This window comes from Neurospora tetraspora, assembly GCF_033439725.1.
Source record: "Neurospora tetraspora strain CBS 560.94 chromosome Unknown B0H65scaffold_5, whole genome shotgun sequence".
NCBI classification, from domain to species: Eukaryota; Fungi; Ascomycota; class Sordariomycetes; order Sordariales; family Sordariaceae; genus Neurospora; species Neurospora tetraspora.
In genome coordinates, this window is record NW_026944387.1 from 2,253,384 (window position 1) to 2,268,523 (window position 15,140).

The 15,140-nt window shown below is 52.6% G+C and overlaps 6 protein-coding genes across 6 annotated transcripts; 3 read left to right on the forward strand and 3 right to left on the reverse strand.

Annotated features, from left to right (window-relative positions):
• Positions 1-334: 334 nt before the first annotated feature.
• B0H65DRAFT_496161 (DEAD-domain-containing protein) lies at positions 335-3,450 on the reverse strand. Its single transcript, XM_062827794.1, has 2 exons — positions 3,042-3,450; positions 335-2,980 (listed from the first exon to the last, which is right to left on the reverse strand). The coding sequence occupies exons 1-2, from the start codon at positions 3,264-3,266 to the stop codon at positions 788-790; spliced, it is 2,418 nt and encodes an 805-aa protein (XP_062680613.1). The 5' UTR covers positions 3,267-3,450; the 3' UTR covers positions 335-787.
• Positions 3,451-3,894: 444 nt separating this feature from the next.
• On the forward strand, positions 3,895-5,122 carry B0H65DRAFT_509838 (uridine-2'-O--methyltransferase TRM7; the record flags this gene model as incomplete). The annotated part of the gene is made up of 2 exons (XM_062828349.1): positions 3,895-3,997; positions 4,065-5,122. 2 exons carry the CDS (start codon positions 3,895-3,897, stop codon positions 5,120-5,122), a joined length of 1,161 nt encoding a protein of 386 aa, XP_062680614.1.
• A 94-nt stretch (positions 5,123-5,216) lies between these two features.
• Positions 5,217-6,169, reverse strand: B0H65DRAFT_231181 (acyl-CoA N-acyltransferase). The gene is made up of 2 exons (XM_062822183.1): positions 5,741-6,169; positions 5,217-5,651 (listed from the first exon to the last, which is right to left on the reverse strand). Exons 1-2 carry the CDS (start codon positions 5,964-5,966, stop codon positions 5,311-5,313), a joined length of 567 nt encoding a protein of 188 aa, XP_062680615.1. The 5' UTR covers positions 5,967-6,169; the 3' UTR covers positions 5,217-5,310.
• Positions 6,170-8,291: 2,122 nt separating this feature from the next.
• Positions 8,292-10,186, forward strand: B0H65DRAFT_469474 (nucleotide-diphospho-sugar transferase). The gene is made up of 3 exons (XM_062827011.1): positions 8,292-9,106; positions 9,185-9,623; positions 9,694-10,186. The coding sequence occupies exons 1-3, from the start codon at positions 8,562-8,564 to the stop codon at positions 10,012-10,014; spliced, it is 1,305 nt and encodes a 434-aa protein (XP_062680616.1). The 5' UTR covers positions 8,292-8,561; the 3' UTR covers positions 10,015-10,186.
• A 6-nt stretch (positions 10,187-10,192) lies between these two features.
• Positions 10,193-11,832, reverse strand: B0H65DRAFT_231198 (uncharacterized protein). The gene has a single exon (XM_062822184.1). It carries the CDS (start codon positions 11,679-11,681, stop codon positions 10,419-10,421), a length of 1,263 nt encoding a protein of 420 aa, XP_062680617.1. The 5' UTR covers positions 11,682-11,832; the 3' UTR covers positions 10,193-10,418.
• Positions 11,833-13,628: 1,796 nt separating this feature from the next.
• B0H65DRAFT_231243 (uncharacterized protein) lies at positions 13,629-14,698 on the forward strand. The gene is made up of 4 exons (XM_062822185.1): positions 13,629-13,898; positions 14,078-14,313; positions 14,421-14,513; positions 14,596-14,698. Exons 2-4 carry the CDS (start codon positions 14,107-14,109, stop codon positions 14,662-14,664), a joined length of 369 nt encoding a protein of 122 aa, XP_062680618.1. The 5' UTR covers positions 13,629-13,898; positions 14,078-14,106; the 3' UTR covers positions 14,665-14,698.
• The last annotated feature ends 442 nt before the right edge of the window (positions 14,699-15,140 follow it).

The following is a 15,140-nucleotide window of genomic DNA, read 5'->3' on the forward strand; positions in this document are numbered from 1 at the left end:
AGGTTATGCTGAGGGGTATGACATGAGAGACCGTGAGAAACAAAGAGGAGGATGAACTGTTGGGTGAGGCGTTCGAGTGCACAGGGCGAATCAAACGTCGATCGTTGAAGAATGGTGTGTGACGGGAGACAAATGTTGAGACACGGGAGAGTTCTTTGGAGGTGCGCGATTAGGTACTATGTACTACTGTACTGTTTGTACGGATGAGGGTCCGGATACAGTGGGGTGTCTAGCTAGATGTCAGTCTTTTTTTTGTCTGTCTCTTGTTACAAAACCCCATGAGGCCATCCACGCAGCAGACGGGATGGTGCGAGAGTGACGTTTTTCTCGTTGCCCAGATACCCAATGAAACAGTGAAGCGACCGCCCAGACAAGCAGAATGACAACAAATGCCCAATACTTGGCTGTCACGTTCGCTGCACAAGTTCGCAGACCCTGCTGGCCCGGTGTGGGGTACTTCGACGGGCCGGGTGGAAAAAATCATAGCGGCGGAACGGAATGTTCTCCGGATGATGAAACCGAAACCGGGAACGTCGCATCGGGTCTCAACTTTCCACAACACTGGGAATCTAGGCCATGGGGAAGATGGGGTCCTTCGTGGATCCGTGGACCCTTTCTTACTTAGCAGCACAGTCCGAAAAGTAAACCGTTCTTCTAGTTCTTGATGGAAAATGGAAGACATCTTACTTCTATACTACTGAGCCAAGAGACATGGTATGTAGATGACCGCTTTAGATAAAAGATTAACCGTAAAACGAACATGCAATTATCACCGCTCCAAGTCCCTCTAATCATCCAGACCCAAGCCGTCCACCTGGCCCAAGAACAACCCCTGCTCACCCTTCAGCAACTCACTAACATCCAATCCAGTGAGGTACCTCTCGCTGACGCCCGTGTTGATCCTCTTGCTCAAGAGATCCCTCAGCGCAGCCCTCAGCGACGCCAACTCTCCCTTGCTCATCTGCTGTGCCTCTTTCTGCTTCTGCTTCTTGAAGCTGCCCTTGCCGCCCCACTTGCCTGCCTTCTCAAGCTCTTCCGAGTCATATTCAACACCCAAATCCTCCGCTGCCTTCTTCATCCAGTCGTCCTCCTTTCCACCCATGGTCTTGGCCTGCACCGCATCGGCAATCTTCTTGGCCAAGTCGACGCGCTCCCGCAGCTTGGCGACGACGCGCCTGTCAATGTCGATGGTGCGCAGACCGCTCGACACGAGTTTCTTGGTGTTGTTGCCCGAGTTGCCGGCCTTGACCTCGGCTTGGGCGTGCACCTTGGCAACGAGGCGCTGCGTCGGCACGGCTTCCTTGGGACCGCAGAGCAGGATGCTCGTGCCCGAGTTGGAAGCACGGGCGGTACGACCGGAGCGGTGCACGTAATCCTCGGCGGCGCGGGGGACGTGGTAGTGGATGACGAGGTCGACTTCGGGGATATCGAGACCACGGGCGGCGACATCGGTGGCGACCAAGATAGCGGCAGAACCGTTCTTCTTCTTGGCGCCCTCGTTGGCCTTGAAGCGGTCGATGGAGCGGAGACGGGCTTGCTGGATCATGCCGGAGTGGAGAGGGAAGGCTGGAAGATTGAGATTCTCGAGGAGGGGAGTCAGGCGACGGACCGAGTTGACGGAGTTGGTGAAAACGAGCGCACGCCGTGTGGGCTGGAGCATGAGAGTGGCGTAGAGGTAGAGATCCTTCTCCATGTCTCCGCACATGATGAGACCCTCCTTGAGGTTCTCGGCCATTTGGTGGACGGGGTTGGCGTCGACAAACTTGGGGGTCTCGCGGAAGTTGAGCTTCTGGAGAAGGTACTCCATGTCCTGAGTGCTCGTCGCCTTGAACTTGGATTTTCCGGCCAACTTTTGCTGCAAGTTCTTGTTGAATGTGGCGGAGAAAATGAGAGTCTGCCTCTTGTTGACGGGCTCTTCTTCTTCCTCCTCCTCCTCGCTTTCCTCTTCCTCCTCTTCCTGTCCCTCTTCATCAGTGTTGCCCATCTTCTGATCCTCATTGTTCTCCTCCACCGGTGGCCTGTCAAGCGCCTTGAAAATCTCCTCAGCCTCCTTGAAGGAACCGTCCTTCAGAAGTCTATCCGCCTCATCCAATACGAGGAAGGAGATGTTCCTTAGAGAAGCGAGCACGGAGTTGTCTGAGCTCATGACCTCCCACATTCTACCGGGGGTAGCAATGACAATATCGGCAACCTGAAGCTGGCGTTTTTGCTTCTGTACTGCCATACCACCAAGAACCGAGCAAATGTAAGGCGCCATAGGAAGACCCTTGCAGAGCGCTTGAAGATGGTCCCTGATCTGTTGGGCAAGTTCTCTGGTGGGTGACAAAATCAGTGCTGTGGCGCCCTTCTTCTCTTCCTTGTTCTGCTTCCTCGTCTCAGCAGCGCTCAACCAGCTTTCGACGACGGGAATTCCGAAAGCCAACGTCTTTCCTGAACCGGTGGATGCCTTTCCGATAACGTCGTGACCAGCCATGATCTCGGGAATAGCCTTGGACTGAATAACGGTGGGCTTGGTGAATTTTAGTTTGGCGATGGACGAGATCATCCGAGGCGACAAATCGAGCGGCACCCATTCGGACATGTCAACCTCCTCCTCTTCAGGCTCGGGGAGTTCCTCCAGTTTGGTGAAGAGATCAGTTTCTAGTTCGGGGTCCTTCGGTTCGACAGTGGTCTTCTCGTTCTTTCGGGCCTTCTTCTTGTCCTCGGCGTTCTTCTTGTTCGCTGCCTTGTTTGGCTGTTCTTTCTTTGGCTGTTGCTTTTGCTGCTTTTGCTGCTCCTTCTGCTGCTCCTTCGGCTTCTTCTGGTCCTTGGGGGCCTTCTTGTCCTTGGCTGGAGTTTTCACTGCCTCGACCTTGGAATCTGATGTCGAGACTTCCTGATCCGCATTCTCAGCAGGTTTAGGTGTCTCTTCATCATCGAAACCACCGAACTCTTCGCCATCATCTTCTACCTCCGCCTTTGACTTGGGAACAGCAGCCATCTGTCGATATGTGTGAGTTGATCCATGCCCCATTATTGTCATCATCAGTGACAAGACTTACAAACTTGACGACGTCTCCCTCTTTTACGACATCAACACCGGTAATTTCCTCCAAGCCAAAGAAACCTTCGGCGTCATCGAACATTTCGGGAATGTCGACCGTCTTCCATGCCAGCGCATCGACGGAAACGGGCCGCTTGGTCTGCTTGGACTGCTGTTGCGTCTTGCGACGCTTTGGCCCGCTGGCGTGAGCTTTCGTGTTCTTGCGCTTCTTGTCGACGGTCATGGTATGTATATGTCGTCGTGTTTGGGTGGGAAAAGGTATTGTGTTCAGTGGCTGTTGGTTGCACTGATAAACTTTGTGAAGGGGTGTTTTCTCAGTGAAAATGGTTGTAAAAGTGAAATGGAAATTTTGGCTCCACCCTGCAGCTAGGTTGCAGCAGCCGCTAGCTGGATCAGGCTAGCTTAGCTGCTGTAAATGACACCGCCTACCTATTCTGGATGACAGCTTGTAGAGGTGCCGACAGGACAGGACGTGGAAACAATCAACCTGTTTTCAATTGAATACTTAATATAAAGATTAGACGACATCGAACAGCTCAAGGATGTTTCTTATCTTCAAAGACTTTACATCCAGATATGCGTGTTTTCGATGTGCAAGTGGTAGGGCCGCCAAGGTGCTCGGTAATTATGCCGGCAGAATCTTTTTGGCGGTGACAATTTGCTGAAGACGGACCCCTCGTCGCCAAAATCCAATTCGGCACCCAGTACAGCAACAGCGACCTGTCACAGAAGTGGGGCATTTTGATCTTCCCAAACTCCCCCAGTCTCTTTCACAAGCTCATCCACTGACCACTCCTTCACTCCCGTCACTCACGCTTCATTACTTGACCCAAGTGAGTGAAGAATTCAAAATGGGAAAATCATCAAAAGATAAGCGTGATGCCTACTATCGCCTGGCAAAGGAGCAAGGATGGCGTGCCAGAAGTGCATTCAAGCTTCTTCAACTAGATGAAGGTAAAGACAGTTGACTTTTTCCTCGTGTAAAACAGTGTATCACTGCTAACACCGTACTTGTCAACAGAATTCAACTTGTTTGAAAATGTCACTCGTGTGGTCGATCTCTGTGCTGCCCCCGGTTCCTGGTCTCAAGTGTTATCTCGAGTCCTCATCAAGGGAGAGAAGTTCGGTCGTTGTGCTTGGCAAGACCGTGAAGCCAAGTTCCGGCAACAGATGCTCAACGTCTTCCCCGAGCAAGACGCCCAGGAGGATGTTCAGAAGGTGGAAGAATCTCAGGAGAACACACCAGCTCCCAGAGAACAGGTTAAGATCGTATCGATCGATTTGCAGCCCATCAGCCCTCTACCAGGAATCATCACCCTCCGAGCCGACATCACACATCCCGCCACCGTTCCGCTCTTGCTCAAGGCATTGGACCCCGATTTCGATCCCAGCACCATGAACCAGCAAGCGTCACACCCGGTGGATTTGGTCATCAGTGATGGTGCGCCCGACGTCACGGGTTTGCATGACCTCGACATCTACGTCCAGTCGCAGCTCCTGTTCGCAGCCCTCAACCTCGCCCTCTGCGTCCTCAAGCCCGGCGGCAAGTTCGTCGCCAAGATCTTCCGGGGCCGCAACGTCGACCTCCTCTACGCCCAGCTGAAGGTGTTCTTCGAAAAGGTCTACGTCGCCAAGCCCCGCTCTTCGCGCGCCAGCAGTGTCGAGGCCTTCATCGTCTGCATCAACTTCCAGCCTCCCGAGGGTTTCACAGCCAACCTCGAAGAGCCTCTCGGCGTCGGCAACAAGCTCGCCGAGATGTTGGCCGAGAAGCAAGCCAAGGAGGAACCAACAACAGAAAGTGCCATCCAGACGCCAGCAGATAAGGATGGCATCTACGACGTCAAAGTGGAGGACCTCACCAACGAGCCGCTGAAGGACATCCGATGGGTGGCCCCCTTCGTCGCCTGTGGCGATCTGTCCGCTTTCGATTCGGACGCCTCGTACAAACTTCCAGACGACCACGTCTCGCTCGACCCGGTCCAGCCGCCCACGGCACCGCCGTATAAGCGTGCCATTGAATTGAGGAGGCAAAACGGCGGAGCGTACAAGAAGACAGGAACAGCAACAGCTAAGGCGTGAATTTCTTTTCCGTTTAATTTTTTATGTTTAAAAAAAGATTCCCAATAACCAATCAACATCTACCTACCTGCCTGCCTATTTGCTTCAAATCCCCAATAAAGCCAACCAACCTGTCTAATCTCATGATACCACCATGCATGCAAACAACTTTCTCATTTTCTCTGCCGCCCCTTCTTGCCCGTCCCGACTTAATCCCCCATCTTCCTCGCCACAGCCGCCGGCCCCGTCCTCTGCATAACCACCAGTTTCCCTCCTTTCTCCTGCGTATCCCTCATCCCCAGCGTCCTCTCGTACAGCTTGGCCGCGTACGCGTCGCCCGTGAACAACACGACCCGCCTCAGCTCGGGCCACTGCTCCAGCGCCTTGTTGAGACACTCCATCATCCAGGCGCCCAGCCCTTTGCCTTGGTACTCCGGCAAAACGTAGACGTCGGTTAGGTAGCCGAAGGTTACGTAGTCGGTTATGAGGCGGGCGAAACCGACCATTTGCTGTTGCTTTTGCTGCTGCTGCTGGTGTGCGTTGTCGTTTTCTTGATAGGGGTTGTGTTAGTGAGTGTGGCTTTTGTGTGTGTACCTTATGCATGAGTGTGTGTTTGTGTGGGCTTCTGGAAGACCTTACCTTGTTCGCTATCTCCATTCTCTCTGACGTATAGCCCAAAGTTATACGAGTGCTCTACCATCCGCTTCAACGCTTCCTGTGGCAGGTCTCGCCCCCACCAGACGGTGTCGGAAGCCAGAGCCGCGTTGAGGGCGGCGAGGTCAACTAGGCTTGGGTCGGTCGAGTAGGTGTAGATCTCGTTACCGACCTCACGGGTCCAAGTGCGTATCTGGTCTTTGGGAGTCATCTTGTGTTTTGTCTGGATTGTGTTTTGGCCTCGTTGGCTTCGTCACGACAAGAATAGGCAATGTTGATTTTGGACCAGTTGCTCGAGTTCGAGGTCTCTTCCTATCAGAAGAGTATTCTCTTCTATTTATCTTTACAGTCCCTGGAAGGAGTCATAAAGACTCGAGTGTCTTGTATAGTGCCTGCCACGTCTGCTGTCGTTATCACTCTACGTACTAACTTCAAGTAGGGTATTATTGATGCAAATGACTCACTACAACGCCAGAAACGGCCTGGGCTTTCGGCTAGTGGGACCTGAACACTCGGGCCGAGCCTTTACATCAGCCCGAACGTATCAATATCACGAACCCCTGCTATTGACACCCCCTAATGTCAACAAACGACATATGTAAGTGTATATATGTGGTTTTGTTCGTGATCTGTTACTGCTGCTTCATTGTTGATGCCGAGTCTGAAATATGTCCAAGCGGTTGCTTCGCTCAGATACCACTTGATCCATTCGTTAAAACTCGAACAAAGGAGAGCATCGTGTCGTTATACCTTCGCCCCGTGGAACCAGCAACCGGCACATCTTTCTTTCTCGAGCAGAACCACCTTAACCTGGCGAGCCCTAAGCCTTGAGTTTTGCCCAGGCGGTACCTCAGCATTGAACGAATCGTCCTCTTGCCCAATCCTGGCCGCGGGTGACCGTGACCCCACGGTGTATTTGATGACTTGCATTCCCTCACGCCGCAAAAAGCCGCTCCAAGTCATGCAGTTCACCCTTTGCCACTTCCGTGTCGTCTGGCTCTAGATCTCCTCTTGGAAGGGCTCTCCCATCTTGAAGGTTCGGTATGGATTGTTCCGCCGTTGCGACTCGACGGGGATGGGACGGCCATGTATTTTCGAAGACACGACGAAGAGAAGGGTAGTGAAGATGAGGAGGAGTTGCCGGAGACCGTCTCCAGTTTATCACCTACTTCTATAGTTTCACTTCCGTGCCTTCCCATCAACGCCCCAGCCTGACCCCTCAACCTTCCATCCCAACTTTTATCCCACCACTCGGTCCCGAACCGTGTGATAACCCTTCAGCACAACCAATCATTCCCTCTACAGCAGTGTCAGAAGGTAGATATACTACTTCGACTGCGCCTAATTCCAAGACCTAGAGGACTGGACAAGCCGGGCCCCTGGGTCGGATGGTACAGCGGTTACGGTGTTGGACGATTGGGACCCGTTCAAGGGCTGCTGCTGTAACGCGTTCGATTCAGGGGTGAGTCTTCTATTCTTTCCATTTTTTTTCTCAATCCTTCCCTTTTATATGATCAACTGTGATTATGTATTGTGTGTGCCCAACGGGTAATGTGTTTGTTCTTATTTTGTTAGCAACACTTGATGGGGGGAATAGAATACTTGCTAAGAAGTGCACAGAGGTGAGCCAAAGGGGAACTCAAGCAAGGCCTTGGAGTTCCCGTTGACTTGTCGTTCGAGCCGGTAGCAGGCACACGTTTCACTTCACAGCCAGATTGGATGGATGGTGTTTGAAGGTCCGAGTGCGAAGTGATGGAAAGGGGAAACATATCATCGCCCAGAAGCTCACAATGAGTTGTACAAGATCTCTACGGGTAGTGAACCCGACGGTGTAGGACCTGCAGTGAAGTCATCGTCTCGAGCTGTCCTCCCGACAGACGATTGAGTTGTTGGGTTCCGTCAAATTGCACCAGTGGGCAGGCACATTCCCGCACTCACCAGAAGACGAGCGGCAAGTGCGAAGAGACAGCGAGCGTGAATGTTCCTTATCCGGTTGGACACACGTATGGCACTGCACGCACTGGGAAGGTACTCTTAAGGTGCTTTGTGAATTGTGAGATGGTCGTTCCTCCCTTCTACTGCAGTAGGAAATTTTCTTCTTGCTCTTCACAATTTTTCCTTGTCATAAACTCCTTGAGGTCATTCAGAGCTCCCACAGGTCAATTAGGTTCTGATCGATCTTTGATATCTGGGAGTCTTCTCTGGTTAGAGTGTTCTGATGAGGATCGATGTTTGTACCACATCCAGATCCTTGGACGCACTTTGTCTCGTCAGCTGAATGCATGTACCCTCTTTTCTGACGATATGTCCTTTTCTGCGTCTTTGGGGACCTGGTAGGCTAGGGTGACTACTTCTACCGCTTCGTCTCACAGAATTTGGTTTTACTCAAGCCAACCCTGTTACTGGATCGTTCCCAAGAAACCCTCGACCCGCATTAACTCAGCAGGAGATTGGTCGACGGCCTTGCTAGTTCCCCGCGCTATACCTAGTTGAGTGAAACCTAATCGAGTGAAATTTATTGAATCCTATCCAAACATTCAACAACAATCCAGACACCTTGACCTGACCGCATATCTCTCCTCCAAGCTTTTGCCATGATCGGACCGCAGGTATCCTTATTTCTTGTGAGGATGCTCAGGTAGTGATCTACACCTACCGTCGAACCTCGACCCTCATCGCACTACCAAAGCGGGGTCACCTGAATTTCATTTACCTACGACTCCCAGATCTCAAAGCTTTCGACTTTCAACCTAGCGGGCGCCCAGAGCCGGACTCTGGTCCGCCTACCCTTTGGCACCCGCGGACGATGGTCCGCCTACGCCCCTCCATACGGCTATATCCCTCGGGTCTACCGCGCCTCACACTAAGCCGCCACACGCGATTTGCGCTCCTCCTCATCTTGACAGCCGCCGTCATCGAAGTCTTCCTCCACACACAAAGCTGGGCCGTCCAACAACCCGACCACGAGCTCGACGAGCCCTTTTACACGTCATGTCAAGAACCCGCCATTGGCCAACCGCGCGAGAAGGCAGCGATGGTGATGCTGGTCCGCAACCAGGAGCTGATGAAGGCGCTCAAGACGGTACAGAGCATCGAGAAACACTTCAACCAGTGGTTTCACTACCCCATCGTGTTTCTGAACGATGAGCCGTTCAGCAAGGAGTTCATCAGCGTGATGAACACGACTGTGAGTGGGGAAGCGAGGTTCGAGCTCGTGCCGAAGAAGGACTGGCTGTTTCCCGAGTGGATGGATGTGGCGGATGCGAAGGCGGCTGTTAAAGCACAGGGGGAGGCGGGGATTTTGTATGCTGGGTTGGAAACTTATCATCATATGTGTCGGTTTTACTCTGGGTGAGTCTAGCCACGGTCCTCCGTTGCTTCCTCTGCGTTTTGCTAAGTTGCTAACCCCCATTTTGTTCCCCTTTGCAGCAAATTCTACACCCTCGAAGCACTCAAAGACTACAACTGGTACTGGCGAATCGAGCCAGACGTCGACTTTTACTGTTCGATTACCTACGACCCCTTCGTCGAAATGGCCAAGCACGACAAGGTGTACGGTTTCACCGTCGCTCTGCCAGAGGAACCGCGGACGTGCCCGAGCCTCTTCCGCAAGATAGCCGACTACAAGGAGTTGAACAACATCCCGACCACCGAGCTCTGGAAGGCCACGGTGGCTGCTTCGTGGATGCCATGGCCACTTCGTTCCTTCATGGGCTGGTTTCGGCACCGCGACCGCTCTGGCGACGGGTGGAGCTTGTGCCATTACTGGTCTAACTTTGAGATTGCCAACCTGGACTTTTTTCGGGGGAAGGAGTATCAGCGGTTGTTTGAGTATCTCGATAAGACTGGGGGGTTCTACTACGAGCGGGTACGTTGTTTCTCATTTTTTATCAGAACAGTCTTCAGGCCAAGTACTAACTCCTCTACGTCGTTCTCAGTGGGGTGACGCAGCCGTCCATTCTCTCGCTTTGCACACGCTTCTTCCCTCCCACAAAGTCCACCACTTCGAAGACTTTGGCTACCGCCACGATTGGTATTACCAGTGTCCAGCCAACGCACCAAATGGTCAACTGCTGGAGTCGAAGCTGCTCCCTGTTGGTCCATATAGCCCGGAACGTGAAGGCGGTATTGGGTGCCGGTGCGAGTGTGACGGGAGCAGGACTCGGAACTTTGCAGGGTATTGCACGAATAAGCTCAAAGAACCTAATACGGCCAGGCGTCTGGGTATGGTAGAGTCTGTTCGCAGCTGGTTCCCATGACGTCTTATAGATATAATGAGAACCTGAAGATGAAACCTTTTCTGAGCTGGCACATAGAGATGGGAAACTTGAGATAATTCAGCATTGGGCCGGTGTTTGGGAGAATGGTATAGGATAGTGTGTAGCGTCCATGGTTTCACTTCCTCCTAGAAATGCAAAAAAAAGACTATTAAGAATTACCACGTGAAATGTTTTAATACCGACACCGTTCTATGGCACCAAGCGCCTTTGGTCCCTTCACCGAACCCCTTTACCGAACCTTAGTCTAGTTCTTCCTAACCTCGACAAACACCAAACGCCGAATGAAGTGTTAACCGCACCATAACCCCCAAACCGGAACCTTACGATTACCCAGGGCTTGCCCATTATGACTCCATCTTCCCTTCCCCACCCCAGTCCCCTATTCACAAATCATCCTCCAAAAACCTCCTCACCAACAAATTAAACCTCGTATCTTTCTTCCTAATCACCTCAGGCGTCAACCACTTCAAATGCCTATCCCACGCCATCTGCCCCCAAGCATGATACGCCATCTGATTCTCAAACAGCCCCCCTCCATTCCTCGCAATCTGTCTCTCCCAATACTCCTTTTCCTCTTTCGTCTTCAAGGGGGTATGCATCCACTCGACGTGTCTCCATGTCCAAGTGGGCCAGAAGAAGGCGTCGGGAGGTAGGGCGCAGACATCTCCCTTCTTCGCCTCTTTTCCATCTTTCCCATCTTTCCCCCTTGCCTCCTCTCCTTTACCTCCCCTGCCGCCACCGCTTTCGTCGTTTCCTTCCTCGGCAAGTTCCTTCGGCAACAAAACACTCCGATAATTCCACGCCTCCTTCTCCAAGTCCACATCCTCATACGTATCCAACCACCTCTTGATAAACGTCGCGTTGGGGCGGGCGACAATCACCGCGTTGCATAGACCCCAGCGGTTGCCGCCTTCGTAGCCTAGGATTGTGTCTTTCCCATCTGCTGGTGCAGATAACAAAGAGGCAAAAGACCGAACAGCAAAAACGTCTATATCCAGGTATATCCCCCCCTGTTCCAACAGAATTTGTAGACGCAGCGTATCAGACATATGAGCATACTGCCCTTCCTCTGCTGGTGGCTGGTGGTGAACCAGCCTAAACTTCTCCGGCCACTTCTGCGCCAGTCTCCGGATCCAGGGGTTAGATAGCGGATCAGCGCCCGGATCAGGAGACGGAGGAGAAGAGAGGTAAGTGTAGTGGAGTTGGACGACGGTCGGCTGCAGAGAAACAAGAGCGGCGCGCAGGGCGAGGTAAGACAAAAAATCGAAGTGCCCGGCTGAGGGGTGGGAGTGCGGGTTGGAGAGGCCGTAGATGAAGTGGACTATGTTTGGGATTCCTCCTGGGTTGACTGTCCCTTCTGAGAAAGAGTGGGATGGATGGCCGTTGTTGTTTTCGTTTTCGTTGTCGTTGTCGTTGCCCCCGGACCTGGACCCGGGGAAGAAGGCATGGCCGCCGCCGCCATGACCGCGGAGACAGGCGAGCTCGGAGTCGGTGGGTGTGAAGGGTTGTTCGGTGGAGCGCTGGCCGGAGAAGGGATTCGTTTGGCGGATGTAATCACCGTAGTAGTAGAGGGTGGGGAAGAGGAGGTAGATGAGGACGAGGCCGGTTGTGATGGTTAGAAGACGCCGGGTGGTTTTTATTACCATGGTTTGAGCAAGGAGAGTACTCAAGTGAAGCCTTGACGAAGTGGTGGATTATGATTGGAGATCAACGGAAGAATAAAAGAATGGCATGAAGGTAACGGCTTGGACAGTTTGTGGAGTGGGTGTTGTGATCTGATGTTTCGTAACTGTCCTGTTAAGCTGGAGTGTCTTCGAAAGGGACGGAATGGATGATGTGAACTTGAGGGGGAAGTGATGAGAGGGAAACAGACCCCCGTTGCACAAACTTGAATAGTTCGCGTTTCCTCACACATGTTTTCCAATTCAGCCCGCGGTCAGAAAGAGCTTAGAGCTGAGGATCACGATTCCCGCCATTCTTAAATAAGCTAGTAGTTCCACCTGGCTCATTTCTGAGTACTGTCGATGTCTGTTCTGTGAAGTTTCGGATCAGGGCAGGTAGGAAGGAGTGGTTGTCGTACGTATAACGCGGCTTCCCACACAGCTTGAAACCCGCCTTACCCAAGAGACAGTGTGAGGTATATCCACTCCATATCAACTGTTTGCCATGGCGGATTGTAGGATGAAAATTCACAAGACAGGATGTTTGATCACATCGAGAGTGATGTTGTTTGGGAATACATCCAACTTTCCGTTTACGTACTTGGGACGTTCCACTATAAGCTGCCCTGCTGCGCTATTGGACCCTGCAGTTGCTGCCCCTGAAGATGGTGGGGTTCCATCCTTCCACTGTATCCGCTGTGGGTGATTTACACCGTCCTGGTACTTGGACGATCATGCCTGTCAGTGATCGCGACCGCTACATCTCCTGCGCTCTTTCACTGCTGAACTTGCATCAACCTTCGACTCTCGCTGTGAGCTTCTCACGGCCGAATTGTAGCTCTAAATTGTGAGCAGTCTTGAATAGATGATTTTCAGCTTGCTGTATCAAAGAGAATTATCGCATGTATTGATCTGGGTTTCAGTCTTTACCTCTACTCATCCACCGTGGTGGTCTCACACCATGCAAACCAAGTGTCTGAATAGCTTCAAATCCTCACCTACTCGGGCACTGACCCCGTGGGGTTCACCGACCGACGACCCCTAGAAAAGACGTTTGTGGGTCTCGTCAGTCGTCACTGCACACAAGCTATGATCCGTCAGCTTGGGAACCAAAGGGAAACGGGCGTTCGGGCCGACAGGGCATTCCCTTGCTGACCTTGCAGCCAAAGATCAGATGGTGCTTTCGAATCGACATATCAAACATTGATGTCTTCTTCCATCAGCTTTCCCCGTGTTTATGGTCACCGTCTTTTGTGAGATCTTGTCCATCTTCCCGTTTCCTAGAGCATCCTCAACGGTACTCTCCCAAGTCACCCAAAATAGGATCGCCGGTCTTCGGACGCTCAGGTTGCCCTGGCTACGTAAGCGTCATACTCAGAAGCCCATTCCATTCCGCATCTGGATTCCGTACGGCGCGGGCTTGGGCTGACAACGTGGCAGCCGCCTACGGTTGTTCAGGTCAGCACTGAATACAGAACCCTGGCGACCATGAGAACCTCACAAGGCCTTGGCTATCCTTTTGTCGAGGGGTAACAACACATTGTTTCACCACCCGGTTTTCTGCAACTTTCCCGTTGCCGGTCAGGGAGCCGGTCGACTCAGCAAAAGGGCGGTAATGTTCCTTTCTCATCATGTGGTGAGGTAGCTTTTTTCACCATTGGAATCATCCACTTGGAGCCTAGGCCCACTGCCTGGTCTACCGCCAGCGGCTGCTGCTTGGTGAGACGCCCATTCCTGTCACTGTGAGGAGCTATTAGCGTTACCGGTTACCCTTATCAGCGGCAAAAAAACAAGCTCTCCTTTCTCATTTCAGCAGCACAGCACGTTCCTGGCTCAGGGCTGGCCGTTGCAACGAGAACCAAACCTGAAAGGAGAAGCTTGTGAGGTCCACGAATGTCGTAGCCCTGGTTGATTAGAAAAAGGTGGGTGTTTATTACGAGTCCAATAGTCCGCCGGTGCTCGAGCCCCCAACCTCGTGTGTTTTTGGTGTGTGGTGCCCGCCGCCCGACCTACCGTACCATTGTTGTTTTTCGTTTGCGACTCGCGACGACATACCTTACGACACCTCTCTCTCTCTCTCTCTCTCTCTTCTTCCTCTTCCCCTCTTCACCATCTGGCCTTTTTGTGAGAACAGCTTTTGTCTATCGTATCATTGCGAAAAGCATTTTGCTGCATTTTGCCCTGCTGTTGTATTATTGTACTGTGAGTCGAACCCCCCAGCTTGCGATATCTGGCGCATCGCATGTTGTCGCTTGCGCAAGGTTTGCGCGGGGATCTGTTTCGCGACATGATCCGCGACCACATTTGCGCTCGACGCTTGCTCTATCTCGTAGTCGCGCTCTCCCAACCGTAATAGTACGCTCATACGTCTGCCTTTTCAGTTTCCATATATACCTTAAATCACGACAACATGCCTCGCGAAGGTACTCGGTCGTCAACCGGCAACTCCAAGCCGCGCGTCTTCCCCGTCGTCGACACCGCGCCGGCGGTCAAGAGGACTACCAAGCCCAAGCCCGCAGCTGCTGAGGAGCCCAAGGCTGCGCCCGCGAAGGGCGCCAAGCCTACGGGCGTGACCAAGAAGGCCGCCCCGAAGAAGGAGAGCACTGTTGCGAAGAAGGCAAGCATTCTCCCCTGCTGGATTTATGATGGGTCATGTCCGGTCCTCTTGGGCTGTGTGCATGATCACTGTCCTGTGCAGCATCCCGATGTTAACTCAAGCTACAGGTCAAGGCTGTAGCGGACAAGGTCGAGAAGAAGGCTGGAAAGACGGCCGACAAGGCAGAGAAGAAGGCCGAGAAGGCGGCCGCGGAGCCAAAGGTACCGTTTCACCCACCTACCACCTCATTCTCCCACTGGCATCATTCACTTTGGCTAACAAATGGCACTGAAGGAGACCAAGCCCAAGGCTGCGCCCAAGAAGAAGGCTGCTGCTGCTCCTGCCGCTGCTCCTGCCGCTACTGCCGAGTAAACTGGATCACCGTCCGAATCGTCTGTCTCTCAGACAGAAGGCGGGAGGAGCTTGGCCCATGTCTGCTGTCACTTGTCATGTATTTCTTTGGTTGGATATCTCTGCCGGTTGATATTTGGAGTTTGTGAATCGTGCAATCCGGATGTTGGGTTATTCCGTCTTTTGTTTGGTCTGTCTGTTGGTGTCTCGTGAGTGTATGAAAGCGCAAATACCGAACGTGTTATCAAACTCTCGTGGCCTTTTCCCGTTTGAGTGACCATGGATCGTGGGACAAGTCTTGCCCAGTGAGGCCAATCGAGACCAGGCAAAGGTCATAGGGACATATCCTGGCGACAGGTCACAGCCTGGGATCTGCGCCGTGAAACGGTAAATGGTGCTGTGTGTACCTAGCCCATGTCTTGAAGCGGAGGAGGTGATGGTAGTGGTCTAGAATGAAGGCGCTCGTGATTGATATTATGAGGTTCAGCTGAGCTTGC

Excerpts from the sequence above, each read along its gene's own strand:
- B0H65DRAFT_496161 (XM_062827794.1), bottom strand. The coding sequence starts at position 3,266 with ATGACCGTCGACAAGAAGCGCAAGAACACGAAAGCTCACGCCAGCGGG. Across the intron at positions 2,981-3,041 it reads AGGGAGACGTCGTCAAGTTT|ATGGCTGCTGTTCCCAAGTC; the intron begins GTAAGTCTTGTC and ends ACATATCGACAG.
- B0H65DRAFT_231181 (XM_062822183.1), bottom strand. The coding sequence starts at position 5,966 with ATGACTCCCAAAGACCAGATACGCACTTGGACCCGTGAGGTCGGTAAC. Across the intron at positions 5,652-5,740 it reads GAATGGAGATAGCGAACAAG|AAAACGACAACGCACACCAG; the intron begins GTAAGGTCTTCC and ends ACCCCTATCAAG.
- B0H65DRAFT_469474 (XM_062827011.1), top strand. The coding sequence starts at position 8,562 with ATGGTCCGCCTACGCCCCTCCATACGGCTATATCCCTCGGGTCTACCG. Across the intron at positions 9,107-9,184 it reads ATGTGTCGGTTTTACTCTGG|CAAATTCTACACCCTCGAAG; the intron begins GTGAGTCTAGCC and ends TCCCCTTTGCAG. Across the intron at positions 9,624-9,693 it reads GGGGGTTCTACTACGAGCGG|TGGGGTGACGCAGCCGTCCA; the intron begins GTACGTTGTTTC and ends CGTCGTTCTCAG.
- B0H65DRAFT_231198 (XM_062822184.1), bottom strand. The coding sequence starts at position 11,681 with ATGGTAATAAAAACCACCCGGCGTCTTCTAACCATCACAACCGGCCTC.
- B0H65DRAFT_231243 (XM_062822185.1), top strand. The coding sequence starts at position 14,107 with ATGCCTCGCGAAGGTACTCGGTCGTCAACCGGCAACTCCAAGCCGCGC. Across the intron at positions 14,314-14,420 it reads AGAGCACTGTTGCGAAGAAG|GTCAAGGCTGTAGCGGACAA; the intron begins GCAAGCATTCTC and ends CTCAAGCTACAG. Across the intron at positions 14,514-14,595 it reads AGGCGGCCGCGGAGCCAAAG|CCCAAGGCTGCGCCCAAGAA; the intron begins GTACCGTTTCAC and ends AAGGAGACCAAG.